Source organism: Macrotis lagotis, chromosome X, assembly GCF_037893015.1.
Source record: "Macrotis lagotis isolate mMagLag1 chromosome X, bilby.v1.9.chrom.fasta, whole genome shotgun sequence".
NCBI classification, from domain to species: Eukaryota; Metazoa; Chordata; class Mammalia; order Peramelemorphia; family Peramelidae; genus Macrotis; species Macrotis lagotis.
Genome location: NC_133666.1, coordinates 585,955,775 through 585,982,793, shown reverse-complemented (window position 1 = coordinate 585,982,793; position 27,019 = coordinate 585,955,775). Strand labels below are relative to the sequence as shown.

Sequence of the window (27,019 nt, the reverse complement as noted above, 5' to 3'; positions counted from 1 at the left end):
CTCTCCGGGGCCGCCCGCCGGCCTCCTCCAGCGCGCCTGCGCGCCGCGCCTCCGGCCTCGGGACCACGAACGCCGTCCTCCCTCCCCAGGCCGAGCCCCCTCCCTGGGGGGCCGCGGGGGGCGGCCGGGGCTGGCGCGGCTCCGGGAGTATGCGAGGCCCCGCTCTGGCCCGCAGAATGGTTCCGGGTTTAGAGTTCACAGGTCAGAGTTGACTCCCTGAAAAGAGCAGCTGGTTTGAAATGCAAGATGGCGGCAGCGGCGGGGCGGTGAGGAGAGCCCGAGCCCGCGGCGGCGGCGGCGGCGGCGGCGGGGGACCGGAGTCCCGAGGCGGCCGCGGCCCCTCCAGGTAGCGGCGCCGGGGCGGAGGGCGCGGGGCGCCCGGCCGCGCGGCCCTGGGGCGGGCGTCGTCCCGCGCCCGCCCTCCCCTTGGGGCTGCGGGGCCCCCCGAGGCAGTGCTCGGGGATAGCGGGCCAGGCCCGGGGCCGGGGCGCGCCCGGCGGGGGCCGGAGCCCGGCGGGCCGAGGGAGGGGCGGGCGGGGAGGCCCGGGGAGGCTCCCGGGAGCGGCCGCCTGCTTTTCCCGCGGAGAAGGACCCCGAGCTGCTTGGCCGCAGGCGCCGAGCTGCGGGCTCTGAGGGCGGGAGACACCTGTCCAGGCGCGTGAGGTCAGTGCGGCCGTGCGGTCCGCGCGGCGGGGGCTGTCACGGGCAGCTCGGGGCGAGCGAAGCCGCTGCGCTCCCCAGCCTTCCTGCCCTCCGGGGCGCCGCAGAGGCGTACAGAAAACAGGGCTTCGATCTTAGACTCCTTCAGATATAAAATGCTATTTCACTCGTACGCTTCTCTTCTGTGTAAGCCGTCTCTCACCAAATGCTTTAAATACAATCAAAAGGAAAAAAGAAAATAAGGAGGGAATGAAGCCGAGGAATCAGCAGCTCATGCCAACTGTGATTCATGCAGATTTCTTAAGCTGTTCTCCACGAGCAAGAGCTTTTAAGCTCTCACGTTAAAAGTACTTTTATCCATTTCAAATATTATTATAGAACAGTTCGTAACTGCAGCGTTTTAGAAAACGTTGTGTTTTCCATTCTTCAGTTTTGGAAGGGTTCCTATAGCTCTAGTTTAATATTTGCTTCCTAACAGGATTAAAATGGGCAGATCAAGGGTAGTATCATAGCCAGATGGTATGAAAATATGCTAATACTGAAAATGCAAATGCGATTGTGGTGGGGAACACTCATTAGCAGATTTCTTCCTGTGGTAGCTGAACTTTAAATTTCATTAGATTTGGGGGTCATTATTCTAATTTATTAATAACGAAACAGTTATTTCCTATTTAATCTTTGAACACTTTAAAAGATATACGCATTCAAAATAGAGCGGTTTTCAGTTTTTTAACAATAGTTTATAAATAATGGATTTTATTGGGTTGCTTCCTCCCTTGAAAGTTATAGAGTTTTATACTTTATTGTATTCGTATAAAAAGCAGGAAGAAGGAGGAATAATTTTTATTATAGCTAAAGATTACAAGTATTTTTCTCAAACAGTAGTGCTAAGTACATTCTTTTTCTCTGCTTATCAGTAAATTAGTTACTTTAATATATTGTCAAAGCCACAAATGAATATTTCAGAGATTTTTGAGGATTTGAAATAAAATACTTTACTTGCATTTGAAGAGTATCAAAAATTTTAGGCTGAAGGTGGTTAAACTGTTTTAAAAGATGTTTATGGTTAGCACAATTTTAATTCAATATTGGGAAATAGCCTCTTCAGCACTGTTTCTATAGGAAGAGTACTTTATATTTACTGTCAAACTTCTGATTTTCCTTAAAATCATAAAAACCAATATATAATTTTATGTCATAATTTTTGTAAATTGCATTTCATTGTCAAGAACATACCATGAGACTTCAAATAAGAGAAGATATTTCTGTAAGATTACTAATAAATGTTTTCTTGTGATGGCTGGTTTACTTATATTTATTTATTCAGTCACAAATACTTAGGTTTGCATAACTAAAGCAACTGATTTAAAAGGATAGAAATAGAATTTTTCCTAAAGATCTCCATATTTTACAAGCTAATTATCTTAAAATTAAATAGGTATCAACTTGTATGTGATTATTTTTTAAGGAAATGTAATCTTAGTAATATTTTGTCTGTTTTATACTGTGATTGATGGAATAAAATCATTTTTATAAAACTCAAAAATATGAAATTAGGCTCTGTTAAAAGAAAAGCAGTGTTACCTTATTCAAATATTCAGTGCCTCTGAACTAATGTGATATGTGACTTGGAAAAGAACTAAATAAGACAGTTGACACTGAATTTTATCTGCCTAAGTCAAATATTATTGAACATTATGTTATATAGAATTAGTGGTGTTCATAATTTTGAATATATTTAATTTCAAATTGATTCAATGATGTCATGATAAATAAATAATTCTAAGCCTTTCAAAATCAAGGAAACAGTATTATTTGGGGAAAATACTACAGCTGTATATTGTTTTATTTTGTGACATATTTGCACTTGTCTTGAAAACCATTAATGTTTTAATATGTTTGTTAAAATTTCCTATGTGGCATTTTGGTTCTTTCTCTTTTTTCCCCCTCATCTTTTTGGTTTACTGGTACAAGGGATTGTGGAATTGTTTTTAACTACTTCCCTCATCTCTATCTTGTACCAGTTCAAATTATACTCCTTTGAAGTTCTTTGTTATAACCCAACACATCCTCTTAAAAGTTTGCAGAAAATATGACCCATACCTAAAAAAAATAAAGAATTTTTAAAAATTTGGAACATTTTTTCATTATTGTTAAGAAATTCATATGAGATTCCTTGTTAGTTTTATAAGAGGTCACTTAATTCTACAGAAAATATGCATTTTAAGAAAGTCTGAAGAAGGAAGTACAGAATAACTCTTCTTTCTTTTGCTAAGAAAATCATCATCCATTAGTATCTAGTTGCTAAAGCTGATTGGATGTAAACAATATTTTTATGTGGTAATAACCTGAAATGGAAAACAAGATTTGTTTGACTACTGATTCCTTTATGAACGTTTCATATTTTCAGCAAACTTAAGAAATATCTTTTGGAATATACAGAGAGCTTTTAGACTCATATCAATCCTCTGGAATTCTCAGACTTCCAAAGCTAGTGAAACCTCAATTTTATAAATAACATGGTTTCTAACATCCATTATAATTCTAAAATAATATGCATGTAAATGGGAATGGTGCAGTTAATTCCCCCACTGAAAATCCATCTATTTGGCATAAAAACCTCTCCATTTCTCAGAATATTAAAAACATTTTCTCAAATATATTAAAAGGATAACTAAATTTTTAGAAATTTTAAAGCAACTTTTTAAAAGATTTACTTTGGTAAGAAGGAGATGTTCTAAAATGCATCATTAATACTAGTTTTAGGAATCAATGTATTATCTGGTCTAATCATTTTTATCATCCAGAGTATTAAAAGTTTTTATAAAAATAACCAAAAAAACAAAACTTTTACTTTGAGTCAATGGAAACTTAATCATTTGATTTTTCCTGGTACTTACCCCCCTCCTTTTAAATCATTGTCTTGTTCTGTGAAGCATTTCGCAAATGCTATGCACTTGGAAAAACAATCTAATAGGCCGCTGATTTTCTGCAATATCAATTATTCATTTTGGAACACATTTAAAATTTGGCAGCTGTTTCCATCGATATCTCTAGTTCTTATGCAGTTGAAGGCTAAAGAGTAACAACAAGGAGGTACCAAATGGAATCTGTAGAATTACAGTTTTAGGCAAAATTTGTAATCCATGGGGCCTACCAGAAATGCTATTTATTTTCTCCTGAGTATAACACAATTCTTAAATATCAGTATTAAATGCTATTTAGAAAGATATATAGTTAAGAACTATGAATAGAATTATCATTACATCACTTGAAAAAGTCATAGACTTGTTTGCCATATCTGAAGAAGCTCCCTGACAAGTATAAATTAGCTGTCTTGGAAAAATTATTTTGCTATATATGATAGAACTCTGACATATCATTTGAAAAACAAATCCAGGGGGCGGCTAGGTGGTGCAGTGGATCAAACATTAGCCTTGGAGTCAGGAGTACCTGAGTTCAAATCCGGCCTCAGACACTTAATAATTACCTAGCTGTGTGGCCTTGGGCAAGCCACTTAACCCCATTGCCTTGCAAAAAACAAAAAACAAAAAAATTTCATATACACTTTAGAAATATGATTTTTCAATTATTGTGAGGTGAGAAATCATTTGAAATATTCATTATAGTCCCTTGAAATCTAAAATACTCTGGAAACAAATCTTTTATTTTTCTGAGAAAAAATTTTCCAATTTATTGGATGGAATAAGGTTAATGCTCATCCAGCAAATGTTTGGACACTACATTTTAAAATATCATTGTAAAGCCATTTGCTGCTAGATTTCTAGCAGAAATAGTTGGTTTCCTTAAAACAGACTGTCACCATCTGCCATTGTACTAGATATCATTGAGTACCACTGGTTTACTGTTTAACTGGGACTATTGGTTTTATGTGATTTCACACTAATAACAACAACAACAACTTTAAAATAATACACATTGTTATGTTAAGGGTATAAATATTGGCATGTTTAATCTAAATATACACATACTTCCAAAATCATCATTTTAATATATTTATTATAGCCAATTTTAGCAGATTCATAGGATCATAGCTTTTAGGAATTTTGGAGATATTTATTTATGGGAAGATAGACCCAAAGAAGCTAAGGTCAAACAGGTAAGAAGACTTAGCATTTAGGGTTTGAACTCAGGTCTAATGATTCATTTTTTTTTTTCATCTTATCAGTGATTATTCAAATTTAAAATTCTGCCCAGGTTTTTAAAAAGTTAATCTTTGCATCTTAATTTCCAAAATTATACTACACAAATTATTTGTAACAAATAACTTTGAAAATGACTGCTTACCCACAAGAATATGCACATTATGGAAAATTCATCATAATGGAAATTTACTTGTTGGCTTTATACCAATTTGTTGTATGATTTTATAAATGCATTTGTTAAACTGTGTACCCATTATTAGATTTGACCTTGTAGATGATTGTTCTAATGTTTTTCATAAAGAAAATTTAAAGGTCTGTTTCTCTTTAACAAAATCCAAGGCCTTCCCTGTAAAGTTTTGCTAAATCCTGCATATAACCTTACATGAATGTAAAGTACACTTGAAATATATCAAGACCTAACTGTCTTTATTTTCTTTGTAGGAAAAGGCGCATGGCTAATTTGGTTTCTGTAGTTAGTAATGGCTTGAGCTAAACTTCTCTAACTGGAAGACATTCCCTACTTCTTCAAAGGATATAGTACTGGAGAAAATATGGCAAGTATGTGTTTCTTGGTCTTGGAATGGGACTGGTAGATATTTATATATACCTTAAGGAGATTAATACTGTAGGTGATGAGATCTTTCAAAGTTCACAAAGCTGATGTGTAATTAAAACTACATTTAAATTTTAATAGCATAAGATTTTGGTACAAATATAAATTGACTTAAATCAAATTTTATTGTGTTTGTGCTTATATATTAAGAACTTTTTTTTTTTTAGTTTTTTGCAAGGCACTGGGGTTAAGTGGCTTGCCCAAGGCCACATAGCTAGGTAATTATTAAGTGTCTGAGGCCGGATTTGAACTCAGGTACTCCTGACTCCAGGGCCGGTGCTTTATCCACTGCACCACCGAGCCGCCCCAAGAATATTTTTAAAGTGAGCAATTGGAGAAAAAAATCCCAGAGTCCTTCAGAGTGTGTGTGTGTGTGTGTGTGTGTGTGTGTGTGTGTGTGTGTAGTGAGAGATTAAACTAAAATTTATTATTTTTGTTTTATTTCTCTCACAGTTACATAACTCAAAATATTTAATAAAGTGTGTAAGTTTTTTAAGCAACAATTTTGAAATAATGTTTTGTATTACATATTTTCAGAATTTGACTTGAACTGTTTATTCACTGACTTCTTTAGTAGGTATTAATGAACCATTATAAGCAATGTTGCTTAATATATTTGCAAAATGCTTTAATCCAATGACTTAAAACTTCAGTAATTTAACAAACTTTTTTTAGTTCCTATAATATGCAAGGCAGGAATTTGTTTAATGGTATATAAAAAGATCCACTTTTGCCTCTCTCTAAACTGAAAATATACACCTTGTTTGACTTTTATTAATACTGATAACTTTTTTTTTTACTTTTTGCAAGGCAATGGGGTTAAGTGACTTGCCCAAGGCCACACAGCTAGGTAATTATTAAGTGTCTGAGGCCAGATTTGAACTCAGATACTCCTGACTCCAGAGCTGGTACTCTATCCACTATGCCACCTAGCTGCCCCACTGTGCCACCTAGCCACCCCATTACTGCTAACTTTTAACTTGAAAATAATTAAACTTTAATTTTTATGACCTCTGGTAAAGTATGTAAATGTTATGCTTTGGAATTTAGGAAATACTAATTTACAGGCAAGGGGTTTATTTGATCTTCTGTAGGTAATCTGGTTCAGACCTGGAATAGAACTTTTGTATCAAAAAAAATTTTTTTTTGTAGTGGATTTAACACACCTTTTTTTAAAATTTATTTTTATTAAAGATATTATTTGAGTTTTACCATTTTCCCCACAATCTTACTCCCCCCCCCCACAGAAAGCAATCTGTCAGTCTTTACTTTGTTTCTTCCATGTTGTACCTTGATCCAAATTGGGTGTGATGAGAGAGAAATCATATCCTTAAAGAAGAGACAAGAAGTCTTAAGAGGTAACAAGATCAGACAATAAGATATCTGTTTTTCCCTAAATTAAAGGGAATAGTCCTTGAACTTTGTTCAAACTCCACATCTCCTTATCTGGATACAGGTGGCACTCTCCTTTGCAGACAGCCCAAAATTGTTCCCGATTGTTGCACTGATGGAATGAGTGAGTCCTTCAAGGTTGATCATCCTTCCCATGTTGCTGTTAGGATATACAGTGTTTTTCTGGTTCTGCTCATCTCACTCAGCATCAGTTCATGCAAATCCCTCCAGGTTTCCCTGAAATCCCGTCCCTCCTGGTTTCTAATAGAACAGTAGTGTTCCATGACATACATATACCACAGTTTGCTAAGCCATTCCCCAATTGAAGGACATTTACTTGATTTCCAATTCTTTGCCACTACAAACAGGGATGCTATAAATATTTTTGTACAAGTGATGTTTTTACCTTTTTTCATCATCTCTTCAGGGTATAGACCCAGTAGTGGTATTGCTGGGTCAAAGGATATGCACATTTTTGTTGCCCTTTGGGCATATTAACACTCCTTCTTGAAAGAAGTAGGGAAGTTTTATTTTTTATTTTTTTAGGTTTTTGCAAGGCAAATGGGAGTTAAATGGCTTGCCCAAGGCCACACAGCTAGGTAATTATTAAGTGTCTGAGACTGGATTTGAACTCAGGTACTCCTGACTCCAGGGCCTGTGCTTCATCCACTGCACCACCTAGCTGCCCCTGGGAAGTTTTATTTTTATCACAAATTTTGCAGTCACACTCAAGACATCTCACAGTTATCCATAGTTTTTAATAAAGGATTTTCACTCTAGGGCTAATATTTCACTTTATATTTTCTTACTATGTTTCTAAAAAACTTCTGACTACACATATATCTAAATATAACATGTTTATATACACACATACATTTGTGAATGCTATCCTGTGTTAGAAAAATTGTATTACAGATGTAAGATAATAGTCCCCCTTAAAGGAAAGGTTCAGAATGACCAACAGTAGTTCTGCCTTTCTTCTACATTCCCAGTCATATTTAATAAAATTATTAAGGTTAGCTTTCTAGTGTTGTGGGATTAGGGACAATACATGGGCAGTATATCAGGCACCAACAGATTTCATTGAAGCAGTGGTTTCACTGGGGACTGAAATCCATCAGACATGGATGGTGATTGCTGCATTTCAACAAAGAATGGTCAGGGTCAGATAAGGCAAGATCAGTATTACAGGAACTATGAGTTATAGGTGATAACATTAAGTTTCCATGCTGAGAACTCAGGGGACCTTTAGACCATTCTTAAGCACAGGCATGGCTTTTGATCCTTTATGCTTTTACTAATACTTCATAGCTATGTTAGCAGTGAAGCCTGGACATCATCATATGGTTCCCTACTGATTATGTAATTTATGCAGAAACTGAAAATAGAAGACATGTATCAGTTTTTGGTCAAGGTGTTCCCCTCTTGTGCATGTCCAGTGCAATGATCCTATCAGTGTTGGGAGGCCTGTCTTTTCCTAACCATTATAATTACTGGAGAGGAGATCATAGCATCAGGTGGGTATAGTTAGACATTTAAATTCCAAAGCAAGGACTGAGAGAAAACTAGGTAGATACACATCCCTCTGTTTTTGCACTGGTTGTCCTTTATGCCTGGAATGTTCTGCCCCCTCACTAAGAACTCCTTAGGTTCTATGCTTTCTTTCACAACTCAGTTCACATCTCATTTTCTGTGGGGGACCTTTTCTGGTCTCTCCTGCTGCTCATGTCTTCTCTTTTCAACTATCTACATATACTCTGTATATATCTTGTATATACCGAAATATTTGCCTGTTTCCATTAGAATATCTGCTTCTTGAGAGTAGGTATTATATATGTGGAATTTGTTTTTGCTTTTGCCTTTCTTTGTGTCCCTTGAAATTAGCCCAGCTTCCTAGCACATAGGAAACAAATATTTGTTGTTCTACCTGCTTGACTGCCTGAGAAGCATTGTTAAGGCACTTATTGAAGAACCAAGTGTGCCTGGCTTGTCTCTTAGGGCATGGTTAATAAGCACAGAAGTTCCAGGTCAATAGTCAAGTTTGATTACCATCTTGCAAAGATTTTCTTGGGATTGGATGATGGTTGATGATGAGTGCAGCCTCTAGGATAGTTTGTCTATCTGGCTGAGCAACTTTTAATTCTTTCAAACTGCTTCTAGTTTTTAGGTTTTTTTTTTTTTTTTAGTTTTTTTTTTGTTTTTTTGCAAGGCAATGGGGTTAAGTGGCTTGCCCAAGGCCACACAGCTAGGTAATTATTAAGTGTCTGAGGCCGGATTTGAACTCATGTACTCCTGACTCCAAGGCCAGTGCTCTATCCAGTGCGCCACCTAGCCGCCCCTTCAAACTGCTTCTATAGTGATGTGAAAGGTTATAAGAGGAAAAGATAGAATTCCCAGTTGATATATTCTAAATGGAGGTAGCAAAGGTGTTGTTGAAGCAGAATTTTTCATCAGTTCTTAAGACAGGTCAGTCATCCTGATGGAAGCTATTGTAATGGAAATCTGGTTCTCCTGCATTTGGCCATTCCTCTGGAGATGATACACAGGAGAAAAAATGGTCTTGGCATGCAATTTGGAGATGAGTGCAGACCAGAAATGGGAAATTACTTGCATTTAAATATAAGGCAAGTGGGTAGGCTCTTTCTGAGAGGAACTTTTGTACTGCCTTCCAGGAGGCAGGTAGGAATGAGCATATGGTAGAGTAAAAGGAAATAGATTATTTTTGTCAAAATAGCCACTATTACCATATAATCATGTTCAGATCCTGGGATGTGTCTAGTTTGTAATGAAGGAAGGAACTACTGAGGACTAAGGTCATAGTATTATACTACAGTACTCCTTTAGGATTCCAAAAAAGTCATTGGCCAGGATATCAGTTGAACAAAACTAATTTTAATAACTTACATGATCCTAGACCCAAAAATCTCTTCTACATTCTTCCCATATAACAACTGATATTCCACAACAGAATCACATGTTTTACTCTATGAGACATGTACAAGAAAAGGAGCCAGTCTGATGTGGCAGGAAAGAGAGCTGAATTTGGAATCTAAGTCAAATTGTGGGCCTCAGTTTCTCCAAATGTAATACAGTGGTATTGCAGGAGACTAATTCTGAATTTAAAATAAATCTAGAAAACAGAACTCTTTGTGAGAAAAATAGCCCTACAGGATCAGTTGATAATTGGGCTTGGGAGTGGATTGAAGGTACTTGAGTGTATTATAGTTGGAGGGCAGATACTAAACTGCTTCAGTGATGACACACAGAAAGTTAGTGATTAAAGGACCAATGTGAGTCTGGAAGGATGTCTTTCATAGGGTGCTTAGAGGATCTGTCTTTGACTTTGGAAAGTTCAGCTTATTTTTTTTAGCAAGTACTTATTACACAATTAATGTGTGCCAGGTATTATGATAAACAATGGGAATACAAAGAAAGGCAAAAGACAACTCCTGCCTGAATTCCCATTCTACTCAGAGACAGAGGATGCAAATATTTCGGTACATACTGGTTATATAAACAATAGACAGAAAGTGACCTCAGGGGAAGGCAGTAATAGTGGGTAGTCTAGAAAAGCCTTTCCAAAGAAGGTAGGATTTGAATTTAGGTTTGAAGGTAGATAAGGAAAAGATCCATCTGGAAACTAAAGGTCCTACCCAAAAGAGTATGAGTAGGATAGGGAGAAAACTGGGGACCACACAAGGATCATTTGAAAGAACTATATGACAGAAGAAATACTTAGAAATACTTTCCTTGGCCTTAGAGGGAAGCACAATAAATGGAGAGTATTATGCTTGGATAAAGGCCTGGAAAGCATTTTATTAGGCGTATAACTCCATGCTGAAGCATCAAATGAGGTAATAGTAATAAAGGACCTGGCATATAGTGGGTATTTAATAAACATTTGTTTCCTTCTTAAATCATCCTATTTTCATGTGTTCTTAATTCATTCATTCAATAAAATATTTTTAAATGCTTACAGTCTGTACAATTAAGTGTTAAATTCTGGGAAGACATAAAGAGAAATAAAACTTGTTACCTGCTCTTAAGGAATTTATAATCTTAATGATTGCTAGTAATTGTATCATTTGCAGGCTTTTCTAGAAGCTGGCTAAGTAAGGGGCATTATTGTAAGATAATTGGTTTTTATCTCAATCATGATAGCCACAAACTAGTCAAAAGAAATACTGTATATAATCTGGTAGATGTCTGGGCTTACTCAACTAAAGGAATTTGTTTAATTTTGGCCCCAGCAGCAAATAGTTTTCTTTACCTTTCATGCTGAATAAATAATAGTAATGTACTTTGGGCTCCAAGGCCTTCCCCAAGAAATACTAATGATTATGGATCAGTCCTGGGACCCTGACACCAGAGGAGTCAGGTTCTCTCACTAACTGTGACCCTATTTTAATTCTTGATTTATAGTGTTCTACTATTGCCAATCTAAATCTCTTTCTGGGAAACCTGTATTACCTCTTTCAAACTCTTAGGATTAAGACTTTCTAACTGAGATTTCCTCATTAGGTAGCCCAAAGACTGGAAAAGTCTGTTATCAGGATTAGTCCTTCTGCCTTGGACTCAGAAGAGAGGGTAGATTGAAGATGGTATCCCAAAACTGTAAATCTAAGAATACAAGTTTGAGGGAGTAGAGGAGGAAGGGGGAAACAAGGAGGGGAAAGGGCTAGACAGCTTTCTCTCAGAGACCATAAAACTTGTTCTCCAACAAAAGTCTGGCTTCCTGGACCTTGATCAACCAATCAAAAGAGCCGAGCCAGCCCCAGTCACTGGGGAACCAGCCAGGGACATTCTTGTCACCTTTTAGCACAGGCTTAGAGAGCATATCTCAGCAAGTGGTTAAGGTACATTACTGGTTCCTTTGATGGTCTTTTTGATAAAGTTTCACCAAACTGATTGGAGATGAGGGAAACTCAAAATAATTAGAAATTTCCCTGATTATTGCCCAACTTTTAGTAAAATATCTCCCATAATACATATTCATGTTTCATACTTTAGAGTTACTTTAATAATAATTATTGTTACAGATCAAATTCCATTATAAATAAAAATTTACTTAGGAAAGTATTTCCAGTTTCTATGAGTTAGTAAATGGCCCATAAGAATATAATTATGTATCTTCTAACACTTAAATTTCTTACATAATTAATTTAGTGGACTCATTCTTCCCCCATAGCCTTTTCTCTTGTTTTACTCTATTAAAAAAAATCGTTTGGTGTTCAGGACCTGTCATAGCTTAGCCTTCCCTACCTTTCCAGTCTTATACCTTGACTCCCCATCTCACCCTGCAACCCTCATCCAATAGTCTCTTCAGTCCAGTGACACTTGCCCCCTTGTTGTTCTTCAAACAAGATACTGCATTTTTCAGTTCTGGTCTCCATGTCTGGAACTCTCTCCTGCCTCTTCTCTGGCCTTCTGGTTTCCTTAAAATCTTACTTGAAATTCCCTTGTACAGGGAGTCTTTCCTAACTCCACTTATAGTGTTTTACTTCTGTTATTTCCTTTTTATCCTGTACAAGGTTGATAATATTTGTCTGCATGTTATCTCCCCATTATCCTGAATGCCTTGGGAGCAGTGACATTTTTTCTTTCTTTGTATCCCCAGCCCCTATAGTAGGCACTTAATAAAAGCTCTTGACTAACATTTCCCCATATTTTCCCACACTTTAAATTGCCTTTCCTTTCAATGGTAATTTTTTTGTATATTCAGCACCCATCTAAGATAATGATTTACAAACAAAAGTGTTGAGAAGTATGGAGCCCTAACTAGAAAATAGGGTGGTTCTTAAGTAGATTTCACAGAATCAAAGAATTTCATTGTTGGAAACAGTGTTGGCCAAAAATTTATTCTTACAGCAATATTCTGACATACTTATTTAATTTTGCTTGAAGATGTCCAGTAAAGAGGTACCCATTGCTTTCAGAGAATTCTAGTTTTGAACATCTGTAATTATTAGGAAGCTTTATCTGATGTCAAGCCAAAATTTGCTTTTTTGCAGCTTCTACCTGTTGGTGCTGGCCTTGCCAAGCAGAACAGGTCTATCTAATTTCTCTTCCACATCAGTTTGCAAATATATATGCGTAATGCCTAACATGGGAGAAGCATACTATAGATGTTGGCAATTACTATGATGCCATCATACCCTTGCTGAGTCTTCTTTTCCCTAAACATCCCCAGTTCCCTTAACCAATCTTTATATAACCTAGACTTAAAATCCTTCTGGATATTTTTTAAGCTTATCATTGTTCTTTCTAAAATATATTTGTACTCCAGTCCTGACATTAGTATTCCAGATATTATCGACTAGAATAGGACTCTAACCTCCTTATAGCTGGTCATTGTCTCTCAGTACAACCCAAGATTGTATTAGGGTTTTGGGAGGACTGGGGTGGGGAGGACTGCATGTTGCACAGTTAACTCATATTGAATTCATAATCCATTAAACCCTCTAGGTTTTTTTAGATAAACTGCCCTTTAACTATATCTCACTTACCTTGTATTTGTGAAATCAGTTCCTTAAACTGAAATTTAAGAACTTTACATTTATCTCTATTAAATCTCAATTTTTTTTTATTTAGCCCAATTGTGCAGCTTACCCAGATCTTCTTGGATCCTTTTATGTGTTGTGTTAGCTATCCCACCTAGGCTTATGTCATCTGCAAGTTTGAAAAAAGATGCTTTCTATGCCCTTATGTAAGTTATTGATAAAAATATTAATGTAAGTCAAACACAGATCCCTGAGGCATTTCCCTGAGGATACTCTAAATTGACATGCATTTATCTAATTATTCATCCAAGTCCTAGGATAGAAATAGGAATTGAGTCTGTAATTTCATGGGCATAGGGAATTTTTCTGTGTCCCTCTCCCAATGGAGATTGCAATTAGATGGTCTTAGATGGTTGCTTAGAACAGAGGTGTCAAACCAACTGATAAACCAGGTTAAATTTGGAAATATTTGACAAAATAAAAAAGACAGTACAACACAGATGATGTTAATTTATGGTTTTCTTAGTTAATTATGTGACCTACAGGAACCCATCTCTTTCACTTCTGGTCTAAAGCATGAAGAGGCTGAGTGATTTGCCCAGGGTCAAATGGTCCCAGTTGGTCAGAGGCAGAACATAAATCTAGATCTTCCTTCCTCAGAGGCAATTTTCTGGAGACTTTTTTAATTCATCTCACCATACTTTGGTTTAATTTGTAATTCTCCATTTTCTCCCATAAATAGCATAATAAAATCTAGGTAACTATGTAGCATTCTTCTGATCACTGTACCACTTTATTACCCCAGTGATCCAAATGACCCATTCTCTACGTATTCACCAAAATCTCTGTTGATGCCTTTTGTTATATCACAATCGTTTTTGGAAATATTTACTCTTCCTCTTGAATATACTCTTATCTACTGCACATGTGTAGTAGCAAAGAACTGGAAACCCAGTAAATATCCATCTGTGGGTAAATTGATATAAAAACAAAACAAAATCAAAAACAGGACATGGAATGTTGTTAGTTTGGAAGAAATGACAATTATGAAGAATTCAGAAAAACATGGTAAGATTTATCTGAACTGATGCAGAAGGAACCTGAAGAATAACATGTCTAAAAACTAAATTGTACTGGATTAACCATTCTAAAGAACCCAAACTTTCCATAAATGAAAAACCAATAATGGTTCTGAAGAACAGAGAAGGAAACAGAATTCCTTCCTCTTGCTGAGTTTGATAAATGGGCTGTGAATGAGGACCTGAAGAATTCTTCCCTAAAGAAAGTTCTTGAGTGTTTAATGTATATAGAAGCTTGGTGACATTAATTTTCCTCAGAGATGTCTTTTGCTTCCCCTTCCCCCACCCCCTACCACTTCCTAATTGAACTCCTCACTTGTAACAAAGAAAATTCACTAAACAAAAAATATAATTCAGTGACCTCATCTGACAGTGTAACAGTCTGCTGGAGTGATTTTCTTTCTGTACTCAAATGTACAGAAATATTTAAAGGTACCCTTTTAGTGTAGTAAGAAAGTAGAAACAAAAGAGGGTGCCTAATAATTGGGGAATAGCTAAACATATTGTCATGTAAAAGTAATGGGGGCGGCTAGGTGGCACAGTGGATAGAGCACCAGCCCTGGAGTCGGGAGTACCTGAGTTCAAATCCGGCCTCAGACACTTAATAATTACCTAGCTGTGTGGCCTTGGGCAAGCCACTTAACCCCATTGCCTTGCAAAAAAAATTTAGAAAAAAAAGTAATGGAATATTATTTCATAGTCAGATATATGACAAAAACCTGGAAAAGCATATTGTCTGATGTAGATTTAAATAAACAGAAGCAGATCAACAATAACAAACATGTAATGAAAAACAGTTTTGAAAAACTTATTTTGATCAATGCAATGACCAATTATAACTTGAGAGTATTAACGATGAAGAAAATTACTCACCTTCTGACAGAGAAGATGGATTCAAGATGCAGAAGTAGAAATACATTTTTAGACATGGCCTGTGTGGGTTGGTTTTTACCTTACTATGATTATTTGTTACAAGAATTTTATTTTTATTTTTCAATTGGTGAGAATTGTGAAGGATGGAAGAGAAAGAATGGTCCCTCAAAAGGGTCACTGAAACTTTTTTTTAAAATATGCAAAAGAAAACAAGCACATTCAAAAGAAAATACAGGATAGTCTTGAAAGTAACATGTTGAATTTATTACATTTTTCTTTTTAAAGTAAGTTATAAATACTAATTGTATTCCATATATATCAATAAAAGGGAAGAGGATCTATCTGTACAAAAAAATATAAGCTCTTTTTTGTGGTGGCAAAGAGTTGGAAATGAGATGCCTATATGATAGAAATTGAATACTATTGTAATATTAGAAATGATGAGCAGGATGATTTCAGAAAAACCTGGAAAGACTTAGATGAACTGATGCAAAGTGAAGTGAACAAAACCAAGGAAATAATATACAAAATAACATTCCCATCTGGGAATGACTTAGCTATTTTCAACAATACAATGATCCAAGATAATTACAGAGGACTCATAATGAAAAATGCTTACCATAGCCAGAGAAAGAACTGATGGAATCTGAATGCAGATACAAGCTTATTATTTCACTTATTTTTCATGTTTTTAATCTTCCTTACAACATGAATATGGAAATATATATTTTTAAAAATATAGCCATTTGTTTACATAGAAAAAAAACAAACTGTAATATAAGCTTTAAAATTTTATTTGAAGCTAAGTGGTGCAGTGGATAGAGCACTAACCCTAGAGTCAGGAGGACCTGAGTTCAAATGTGGCATCACTTAATAGTTACCTAGCTATGTGACCTTGGGCAAGTCACTTAACCCCAGTGCCTTGCAAAAACCAAAAAAGAATAACAATTATTTGGAAGTTATCTTTTTCTTTTCTTTAAAGGGAATTTTTCTTTTGGTGTTTTGAGTTCTAAAAAAAAAAAATTAAAGGAAAACTCAATATCTATTTTTTTCAGGGAGTCAGGGACTTCTCCACTTCATCTTCAACCAGGATTTACATCAAGTCCCAACTATTAATTTCAGATTCCTCTGTTTGGTCAGAGGTAAAGGCATATAATGAGAATTCTGAAGAGATGGGAAGAGGAGTCCCAAGAGACAAAAGTAAAAACGTCCCAGTGTAACTCTGGCACTGCTTCTCTAACCTGGATTGGTTCCCCAGCTACCCTCTTTAATTTTTCAGATTCTTTTTCCTCACCAATTTTCAAAGGTGTAAATTCTCTTCAAGGTTATGCTCTAAATATCTGATTCCCCTTTTTCATATATATCCTATACAGAATGTTTTAATAAAATAAGATTGATTTATTCAGGATGCTGTGTCCTGGATATTTCAACCCAGGAACCAGTGCTAAAGTGTAAGTTTTAGGATTAGAAGCAGGACCTGGCTTTTTGGGAGGAGTTAAGGTAAGATGTGATATGTGTCAGTCTAGGGGCAATGCCAGAGGAAACCAACAGATGGATGAGTAGCAGTAGAAGTGATGCCACGGGGGTCCAAGGGAGCATTAGATAGTGAAGGAGAGGGAAATTCTGAGTGTAATTGGCATAAAGAGGTGAGAGAATTTTCATAGCCTGTTATGAAACTACCTTTTAGTTATTTTACCTTACTCTAATTTCTACTCTTTTATTTTTCCTCTGGCACTTTAAAAAAATATATTTACTTTTGAATTTTACAATTTTTCCCCTAATCTCACTTCCCACCCCCCACAGAAGTCAGCCTGTTACGTCTTTACATTGTTTCCGTGCTATATATTGATCTAAATTGAATGTGTTGAGAGAGAAATCATATCTGTAAGGGAAAAAAACTAAAATATAAGAGATAGCAAAATTACATAAGATAATGTTTTTTTTTAAATTAAAGGTAATTGTCTTTAGTCTTTGTTCAAACTCCATAATTCTTTCCCCAAAATTGTCCCTGATTGTTGCATTGATGGAATGAGCAAATCCATTAAGATTGATCATCAACCCCATGTTGCTGTTGTGGTGTACAGTGTTCTTCTGGTTCTGCTCATCTCACTCAGCATCAATTCATGCAGATTCCTCTAGGCTTCTCTGAATTCCCAACCCTCCTGGTTTCTAATATAAACCATAACATACATATACCACAGTTTGTTCAGCCACTCCCCAATTGATGGTCGTTCACTTGATTTCCAATTCTTTGCTACCACAAATAGGTTTGCTATGAATATTTTTTGTACAAGTGATGTTTTTACCCTTTTTCATGATCTCTTCAGGGTATAGACCCAGTAGTGGTATTGCTGGATCAAAAAGTATGCACATTTTTATTATCCTTTGAGTGTAATTTCAAATTGCTCTCCAGAAAGATTGGCTGAGTTCACAGCTCCACCAACAATGCATTTGTATCCCAGATTTCCCACATCTCTTCCAACATTGATCATTTTCCTTTCTGGTCATATTGACCGGTCCGAGGTGTGAGGTGGTTCCTCAGAGATGTTGTAATTTGCATTTTTTTCTTATAAGTAATGATTTAGAGCAATTTTTCATAGGACTGTGGATTTCTTTGGTTTCCTCATCTGTAAATTGCTTCCGCATATCCTTTGACCATTTTTCAAATTGGGGAGTGGCTTTTTTTTTTTATAAATTTGACTCAGTTCTCTATATATATTTTAGAAATTAGTCTTTTTTTCAGAAATACTAGTTGTAAACATTGTTTCCCAATTTACTAAATTTCTTTTGATCTTGGTTACAATGGTTTTGTCTGTGCAAAAGCTTTTTAATTTAATACTTTCTACCTCTTGGCCAGCCTTCTTACTGTTCCTCTCACAGGCACCTGACCATTGCACTGGCTGCTTTGAAAGCCAGGAATGCTTCTCCTTCTACCTCAGTTTCTTAGAATGCCTGTTTCCTTCAACACTGTGCTTAAGCATTATTTTATACATGAAATCTTTCTCTGCCCATGCTTCCTTGCTGCCACAGCCCCTATTCCTCAAAAATTTACCTTCTCTTTATTTTTCAATAGATAAATATCCTTCTAGTAGAATGCATACTCTTTTTGAGGGCAAGGACTGTTTCATTTTTGTCTTTGTATACACCTGATATCAGAGTTGGTGTTTTAATATTTGTTTATTTGGAGTTCCAGATGGTCATTTGTTTATAAAGAATGCACATAATCTGGAGATCTTTTTTTCCAATTAAAAAACCAAAGAGACTGCTGAAGTTCTTAACAATTTTCAACATATTTATGATTAACATCTTTGTATTTTTCTGTAATCTATTTTAGGACCTTTTTAAGGTCCTAAACTATTTATCCATATGTTTAAGAGCCTTAGATTCTGCTTTCTAAATTATGTCTAGTTTTTTGTTTTACTTTTTTTGGGCTCTCTCCTTACAGTCAGGTGTAATTTCCTTACTATTTTTTGGGGGGGGTCTTCCTATTCTCCACCCTGTTATTTGATCTAGGAAGCCAGTTTACTCTCATTTTTACAAAATTCTAAACAAGTTTGGTAAATGGGTTCTAAATAAGGAGCCAGAGGAGTTCTTTCCTGAAGAAAGAACATCAGCTTTAATACATTTATTGTTTAAACTTTGTGATAATCATTCTACTTAATTTTCTTACAGAATCAAATTTGAATATATATTCACATAAACATGAACACCTTAAAGTGCTATATAGTTGTCAACTATAAAAAATGATTGCTGATAATTTCTGGTTTTCTTCTATTTTATAGCTGATGTCTATAGAGTGTTACTATAACTCATTAAAAAAAAAACCCTCACTTTTAGAGCCAATTGATTATACCTTCTTCATGTTAAATTGCCAGTATTCTGGAATAACCAAAAAAATCACAGATAAACTGCATTTGAAAAAATAACATCTTTAGTAGTCAATGAGTGCATGCTTCTGCAATTGTGTTACAGGTTGTGTACTGTATTAAGAATGTTGCTTGTACTTTATTTGATTTCTGCTATAGACCTCCAATTCTGAATTCTCATTCTAAGCATTCTACTGATGGTATTTTAAAAAAACTGATATTTGACTAAACAACATCATAAAGGTTATTGGAACCTTTCATTTGAGGAACTGAAAAATAAACTCAAGGGTAGAGAGGTTGATTTGCAAAACATAAGCTCTTAATTCTTCCTGGTGTTGCACCCCACAATACACCTTTTGCCTCTTCAAATACATCTCAATTATTTGCCAGAATGTTATAGCAGTGATGAAAAAATGCTCTTGCCATGTTTGCTGAATTGGTTACTTGCATGGCCTAAAGATATTTGGGGACAGAATGATTAACCTGTAGGTTTTGTGTAGTAGGCATTCTTGGCAGTTATCTACTTATAGTAAAACATTTGCTGTTAGTAATAAAACATTTTAAAAAAATAAAAGCTTTTTGGGACAACTATTAAAAAAATACAAAAAAAAACCCCTAATCATTTACTGTAAAACTTGTGTTCTTTCATATAGGCGATTGGATGTTTGCTTCAAAAGTTTCAGCAATTCAGCTTTGCAACTACCAACTACAAGCTCTTTTCTTAATTGCACTATGAAAAAGTTGCAAATGGGATGGACTTATAGAACCAAAAGCCATTTTTTCAAATGAAGATAACTGAAGGAGTTTGATCTTCATTGCTTTCTAATCACAGTTGAGAATCCCCCCACAGAACTAGAATGGCAAGCAAAAGAAAATCAACAACACCTTGCATGGTCCTTGCCAGTGAACAGGATCCGGACCTAGAATTAATATCAGACTTGGATGAAGGTCCCCCTGTACTTACACCAATAGAAAATACAGCAGCAGAAAGTATCTCAAGTGATGAAGATGTTCAAGAACTTGTAGATTCTGACAATCAACAAAATAAAAAAGTTGAAGGTGGCTATGAATGTAAATATTGTACTTTTCAGACACCAGATCTTAACATGTTTACCTTTCATGTAGATTCAGAACATCCCAATATAGTGTTGAATTCATCCTATGTTTGTATTGAATGCAATTTTCTTACCAAAAGATATGATGCGCTTTCTGAGCATAATTTGAAATATCATCCTGGAGAAGAGAATTTTAAGCTGACTATGGTGAAAAGAAATAATCAGACAATCTTTGAGCAAACAATTAATGATCTGACTTTTGATGGTAGTTTTGTTAAAGAGGAGAATTCAGATCAGGTAGAATCCATGGAAACTTCCTCATCAGGGATTTCAATCAGCAAAACTCCTATAATGAAAATGATGAAAAATAAAGTAGAGAATAAACGGATTGCTGTTTTCCATAATTCTGAAGACATTCCAGAAGAGAAAGAGAATGAAACTAAATCAGGGCATGAAGAAGTAGTAAAAAATCCAACTTCATCAGCATCTGAGTCTAATACAAGTACTTCTATTGTAAATAGTATACATCCAAATACCACCAACACAGTGGTTACTCCAGCAGCAGTTCTTCAACCTGGGCTAGCACAAGTGATAACAGCAGCTGTATCAGCTCAGCAGAATTCTAATTTGATTCCTAAAGTTTTAATCCCTCTTAACAGCATTCCCACCTATAATGCTGCTTTGGATAACAATCCGCTTTTGCTGAACACTTACAACAAATTCCCTTATCCAACAATGTCTGAAATTACAGTTTTATCTGCTCAAGCAAAATATACAGAGGAACAGATAAAGATATGGTTTTCAGCCCAACGTCTGAAGCATGGTGTTAGTTGGACTCCAGAAGAAGTAGAGGAGGCAAGGAGAAAACAATTCAATGGCACAGTACATACCGTACCACAAACAATAACTGTGATTCCTACACACATTTCAGCAGCTAGTAATGGTTTACCTTCCATTTTACAGACTTGCCAAATAGTTGGTCAGCCAGGTCTGGTCCTTACACAAGTAGCTGGCACAAACCAATTGCCAGTAACGACCCCTATAGCTTTGACAGTTGCAGGAGTTCCAAATCAAAATCATATGCAAAAAGGGCAGGTGCACAGTGCTCAGTCTGTTGCAGAAACAAAGCCAGTAGCTGCAACTCCAGCCCCAGTGCCAGCCTCAGCCCCAGCTCCACCTCCAGCTCCAGCCTCAGCTCCTGTCCCAGCCCCAGCTCCAACTCCTCAGTTAATCAAGCATGAAACTGCATTGGTGAATCCTGATTCATTTGGTATTCGGGCAAAAAAGACAAAAGAACAACTGGCAGAATTAAAAGTGAGCTACCTTAAAAATCAGTTTCCTCATGATTCAGAGGTGATCAGGCTTATGAAAATAACAGGCCTGACTAAAGGCGAGATCAAAAAGTGGTTTAGTGATACAAGGTATAACCAGAGAAATTCCAAAAGTAATCAGTGTATCCATCTCAACAGTGAAGCTTGTACCCCTATCATTATAGATTCTAGTGATGAGACTGCAGAATCCCCAACAGTAGTTGCTCCACAGCCTAAACAATCAGGTAATTCTTTCCCTGACTTTACTCCACAAAAATTTAAAGAGAAAACTTCAGAGCAGCTGCGTGTCCTCCAAGCAAGTTTCCTCAATAACCCTGTTCTTACAGATGAAGAACTGAACCGGTTAAGAGCACAAACCAAACTTACCAGGAGAGAAATTGATGCCTGGTTTACAGAGAGAAAGAAATCCAAAGCTTCAAAGGAAGAGAAAACAGAAATAGATGAAAGCAATGCAGGCAGTTCCAAAGAAGAAATTGGAGAAGCTTCCCCTCAAGATGAATCCACAGCACCTAAGTCAGTGACCACCACAAATAAAGTGTGTAAAAAATCACCAGAGCAGTTGCATATACTTAAAAGTGCATTTGTTAGAACACAATGGCCATCACCAGAAGAATATGACAAGTTGGCTGAGGAAAGTGGACTTGCTAGAACAGATATTGTTAGTTGGTTTGGCGATACACGATATGCTTGGAAAAATGGCAATTTAAAATGGTACTATTACTATCAGAGTGCTAGTTCGAATAGTATGAATGGACAGGCTTCCTTTAGGAGAAGGGGGAGAGGAAGACCAAAGGGAAGAGGAAGGGGAAGACCTCGTGGGCGGCCTAGAGGAAGCAAAAGGATAAACAACTGGGACCGTGGACCATCACTCATAAAATTTAAAACTGGAACTGCAATACTTAAGGATTATTACATGAAGCACAAATTTCTTAATGAGCAAGACCTTGATGAACTTGTTGCCAAATCACATATGGGTTATGAGCAGGTCAGAGAGTGGTTTGCAGAAAGACAAAGAAGATCTGAGTTAGGAATAGAACTGTTTGAGGAGAATGAAGATGATGATGAGATAATAGATGATCAGGAAGAGGATGATGAAGAAACAGATGACAGTGACACCTGGGAACCCCCACGGCATGTTAAGAGGAAACTCTCTAAATCAGATGACTAAAATGTAAGTTCTTTAATACATGTATCTGTGCATTTCAATTATATGCATTTTGGAAGTGTTACTTTGTTTAAATGAATTTCAGATGTAACAGCTTCTAGGGTTTCTTTGCCTTCATCTAATGAAGGGATCAGATTCTATTAGCATGGCCAACAAATAATTTGTTCCCAAAATAACTAAAAAGAATATGTTTGTTCTTATACAGAGACTGAGCATTTTTATTCTCTCCATAATGATCCTCAGTATCATTCAATAATATATGATTTAAAGTACTTTTCTCTGTTCCCACTAAATAGTATATAAAATGTATTTTAATTGTTTTAGATTTTTACCCACTCCTTTGGGGGAGGGGACTTGATCAGAACTAGAAATTACTAAAATGTGTTTTTATTTTGCCACCCACCCTTCACTAAAGCTTCATTTTTTGCCTATTTAAGGAAAGAATTCAAAAACGAAAACTAAAAAGAAGGGGAAAAGTATATCCGAAGGAAAGAATAACTACAGGGGTGAGGATTGCTCAGTTTTAGGAAACTAGGTGAAAATGGGTATTTGTTTATTTTTTTCCTCATTTCGTTTCAGGTTTTATTGAATTCTAACTGTTGCTTCCCCACCCGCTAAACTTATGAGCTTTTAAGTTAAGAATTTAAGATACGTCATGTAGTAAGAATAGTTATCTGTTCAGCTGAAAACCAACATCAGAATTCCTGCTTGATAAGGTGGCTTTTTGATTTTTATTATCTATAGTATGTCCTTGGTGTCTTGGGAATCAAGCACTTGGCCATGGGATCTCCAGTGCACATATCTTACCATAAAAAGAGCTTACACTTTTGCAGTGTATGGCAGTTTCAGTAATTTTTTTTTGAGAAGACTGGGAGGTAAAGGACTTAATATCATTCCCATGTTGCAGATGAGATTGAGACTTGCAGATGTTGAACACCTGGGAGATTACAGTTTTTTGATTCCAGAACTTTTTTTCACCTTCCTTCTCTATTTGAAGACTTTGCAAGAACTCAGGACCTCATAGGATGAAATACCCCCTAGACTTATAAAACTCATTTTTTTTAAACGTCTGGCAGTTTCCCCAGATTTTAAATCCTTTACAAAATTCAGTTATTTTTAAACTTTTCTATAGTTTTAAACTGGAAATTTTATTTCAGATCAGACATGTAGACTCTTAAAGAGCACTGTCGATATTCATTCACATTGTTCTTAGATTAATAGGTATTCTTCTGTTTTTATTTTCTTAATATTTTGAAACTTTTATTTCAAAGATAGAAATGCAGTTTAAAAATGAGACAGCTATCATAAAATGTTATTGTATCAGTATCAAGGACTACAGTTCAACATTCACATAAAGTAGCATTATGCTATCTGATAATATTATAATGTTCTTAAAATAAAGGGGGGGGGGAGGAAGGAGGGAAAAGATTCTTTTCTCACTATTGTGCATATTCATGCATGTTGTCTCATTCCTTAGCCCAATCTCCCCCTTTCCTGAACCTATAATTTTCTTTTCTTAGTCTATACACTCTTGCCTTTCATGATATCTCCAGATTCACTTGCATTCTGTCTATAATTACTGAACAATCCCTTTTCAAGTTTTTAAAATTTAACATATTTGTAACTGTGAAAACAGATAAAACTAAAATAAAACTATTAAATCATATAAATTCCATTTCTGATTATAAAGCAACATATAACTACTATAAATTATAATTTAAACATTTTGGTTATATTAATCCTAAATTTCCCATTGCCTTTTGTAGTTGCAAAAATATTTAAGCTATCCTCCTGACCTGGATGCATAAAATGCTTTTAACAGATTTTTCCCCTATTATTTATAAAAAAATGACAAAATATGTAATGCAGCTAAAATCAATAGAATTGCTGTTGTGTTGATTTCTTTATCTGAAGACCCTGATGTACTTTTTGGGAAGGGATTGAAATCTACTGAAAAAATGAAACTCTTTTTACTATCCTGAAGTGTAATATTACTTTAGCAAGTTTGCATGGCCAGTATTTATATTGCATGGTAAATATAATAGTACTATTTTGTTCAGAAAATTCATATGACAATGCTATAATTTTCAAAAAACTCATGTATATTGTATATGCATTTGTGTGCAATGTGGCTAGGCTACCTTCTAAAATAAATCTTAATTTACAAAATAATACATTATAAGAGAATTTTTCACTTTACAGAAGAACCCATCACAATTTGTTTCTAGTAATCAGCTGTTAGCATACTAAAAATATCAGTTAATTTTACCAAAAGGCATAAAGGAAAGTACCCTTATACATACATACATAACATTCATACACACATACTTATGTGTGAGGGTGTCAGTCTTGCAGATAAAATAACATACCAGTCTCTGTGCCCCACAATGCTCCTTTTATATATTCATACATAGAGGTCACAAAGCTTGTAAATATATAGAATCTACTTTTAAAACTCATCATTTTGATAAATTATTTTAGGTCTTACTCATAAATAAAAATTATTAGATGCAGTACTCATATTTACAGTTTGTACTGTATACCATATACACATAAATCTTATGCATTTTATAAACTGGGTAGCAAGCAATTTCAATAGAATAAAGAATATAGTTCATTTTTTCTGTAGTTATCATGTCTAAAGTGCTTTAAGTGAAATTCTGATATGGTTTTGACTAACTTTTTTCTTGACTTTTTCAGTCTCATGTTTTTCCTTTATAGTTATCTACAGAGGTGAAGGGGACTCAATTCTTGAAATCAAGACATCTGATTTATTGTGAATGGGCCCAATCTTTTATGAAACTGAGAATATTTTTGGACATGCACACATTCTCAAAACATAGGATTGGATACTCAAAAGGAATGGACCTTAGTGTTGTTGTGCCAAAGTTAAACTACTGCAGTTGGCGGAAGTTCTGCACTGTAAATAGAACACTGATTAAAAGGCAACTTGTAAAAATTCAGATTTTAATACAGTACATTTTTATTCTGTTACAGGATGGAGACATTCTGTTTGTTTTTTTTTTTGAGGGAATTAGGTGACCACTAGATTTTGTGCTCTTATAATTTTGTCCAGCTTAATACTGTATGTTTTAGTAAGATGGGCCTTATTGCCTGTGTACTTTGATATGTGATTAAGCTTATAGCTTTGAGTGACCAAACATTTTACAGAGTAAAAGTACTTAGAAACAGTTAAAACAAACTGATTTATTTCTGTGTCTTATTTATCAGGCCCTGCACTAATGTTGAAAGTTGTGCATGTGCTTGTACAACTTATACATAAAAGAAAATGCGGCATATTTATACATTTTGAAACCCTAAGCCATAGGGCCTATGCCATTGGCTTTTTCAAGTTGAATACATCATTGAATGCTACTCTTAATATCTGTAATACTTCTGTTTCTACTTAAATAAAATACTGATTTTTGCTTTTCATTAAACCGAAGAAAATGATGTACTGAATAAGGGGAAAAGCCGGCATAAGAATTTACAGAGAGAATCTCTGAAATAAACTTTGTACCAAAAATGTGAAAAAGAATTATGTAATAACTATATGCTTAATGAGTGTTTTTTAACAATAATGTAAAATAATGTACAGATAATGCATCAGTCCAGAATTTTGTAGAATTCCCAGTCAAGTTTTATCTTCTATAACAAATTCAGTGGCTATAGGAAAAAATCCTAAACTAATAAGTATCATTAGCCATTTTAAAAAGCTAGCTTTTGCTTGCAAATTATTGTAGTATTAACAACTATTTTGCCATATCAAAACACTGAAAGTTCATATTAACTTATTTGTAAAGATTGGTGCTTTTCATTCCTTAGGGGGACACTTTTGTTTGTAATCGATTATAGGACCATTTAAAAAATATGCTGTCTTCATGAAAAAAAAGTTTAGTTGAGTTTTTTATTCTTAAAATGCTTTTCTGAGTGACCAGATCTAGTGATTTTGGCTAGTTTGTTTCATTTAATTTAATGAACGATGAATATTAAGCTTTCAGTTTTTACCTAAACATTTGTCAGCTAAGAGAAAGTTGTGGAAAAAGCCTTGGATATGCATGCTGCTTTCATTTTTATAAAAGGCTATTTTTTATTTTTTAAATATGGCTTTATAAGTATTTCCAAAACACTTCAGTTTAGCTGATCTATTCACTACAGACATCTGGCTTTGTGGATGGCTTTTTTCATACTACTGTTAACTTTTATTTTTACGATGTAAAGATTGCAGCAATTTAATGCACTATTTTTTTTCACTTTTTAATAACTTCATAGAGCACTCTGTAAAATGTAATAATTAAATTGCTCCTTTTTTAACCTTT

At 35.5% G+C, this 27,019-nt stretch overlaps 1 protein-coding gene across 8 annotated transcripts; it reads left to right on the top strand.

Moving 5' to 3' along the window:
• Nucleotides 1-27,019, top strand: ZHX1 (zinc fingers and homeoboxes 1). Of its 8 annotated transcripts, none has more exons than XR_012471631.1 (5): nucleotides 1-346; nucleotides 5,268-5,384; nucleotides 19,803-22,706; nucleotides 23,138-23,206; nucleotides 25,422-27,019. XR_012471631.1 is itself a non-coding variant. In XM_074201571.1 (5 exons), exon 4 carries the CDS (start codon nucleotides 20,007-20,009, stop codon nucleotides 22,701-22,703), a length of 2,697 nt encoding a protein of 898 aa, XP_074057672.1. In that variant the 5' UTR covers nucleotides 2-346; nucleotides 5,268-5,384; nucleotides 16,339-16,425; nucleotides 19,803-20,006; the 3' UTR covers nucleotides 22,704-22,706; nucleotides 25,401-27,019. The 8 variants fall into 8 exon arrangements, 6 of the variants coding, with proteins under 6 accessions (XP_074057675.1, XP_074057672.1, XP_074057671.1 ...); XR_012471630.1 differs by having other exon boundaries at nucleotides 25,401-27,019; XM_074201571.1 differs by lacking the exon at nucleotides 23,138-23,206 and adding an exon at nucleotides 16,339-16,425 and having other exon boundaries at nucleotides 2-346; nucleotides 25,401-27,019.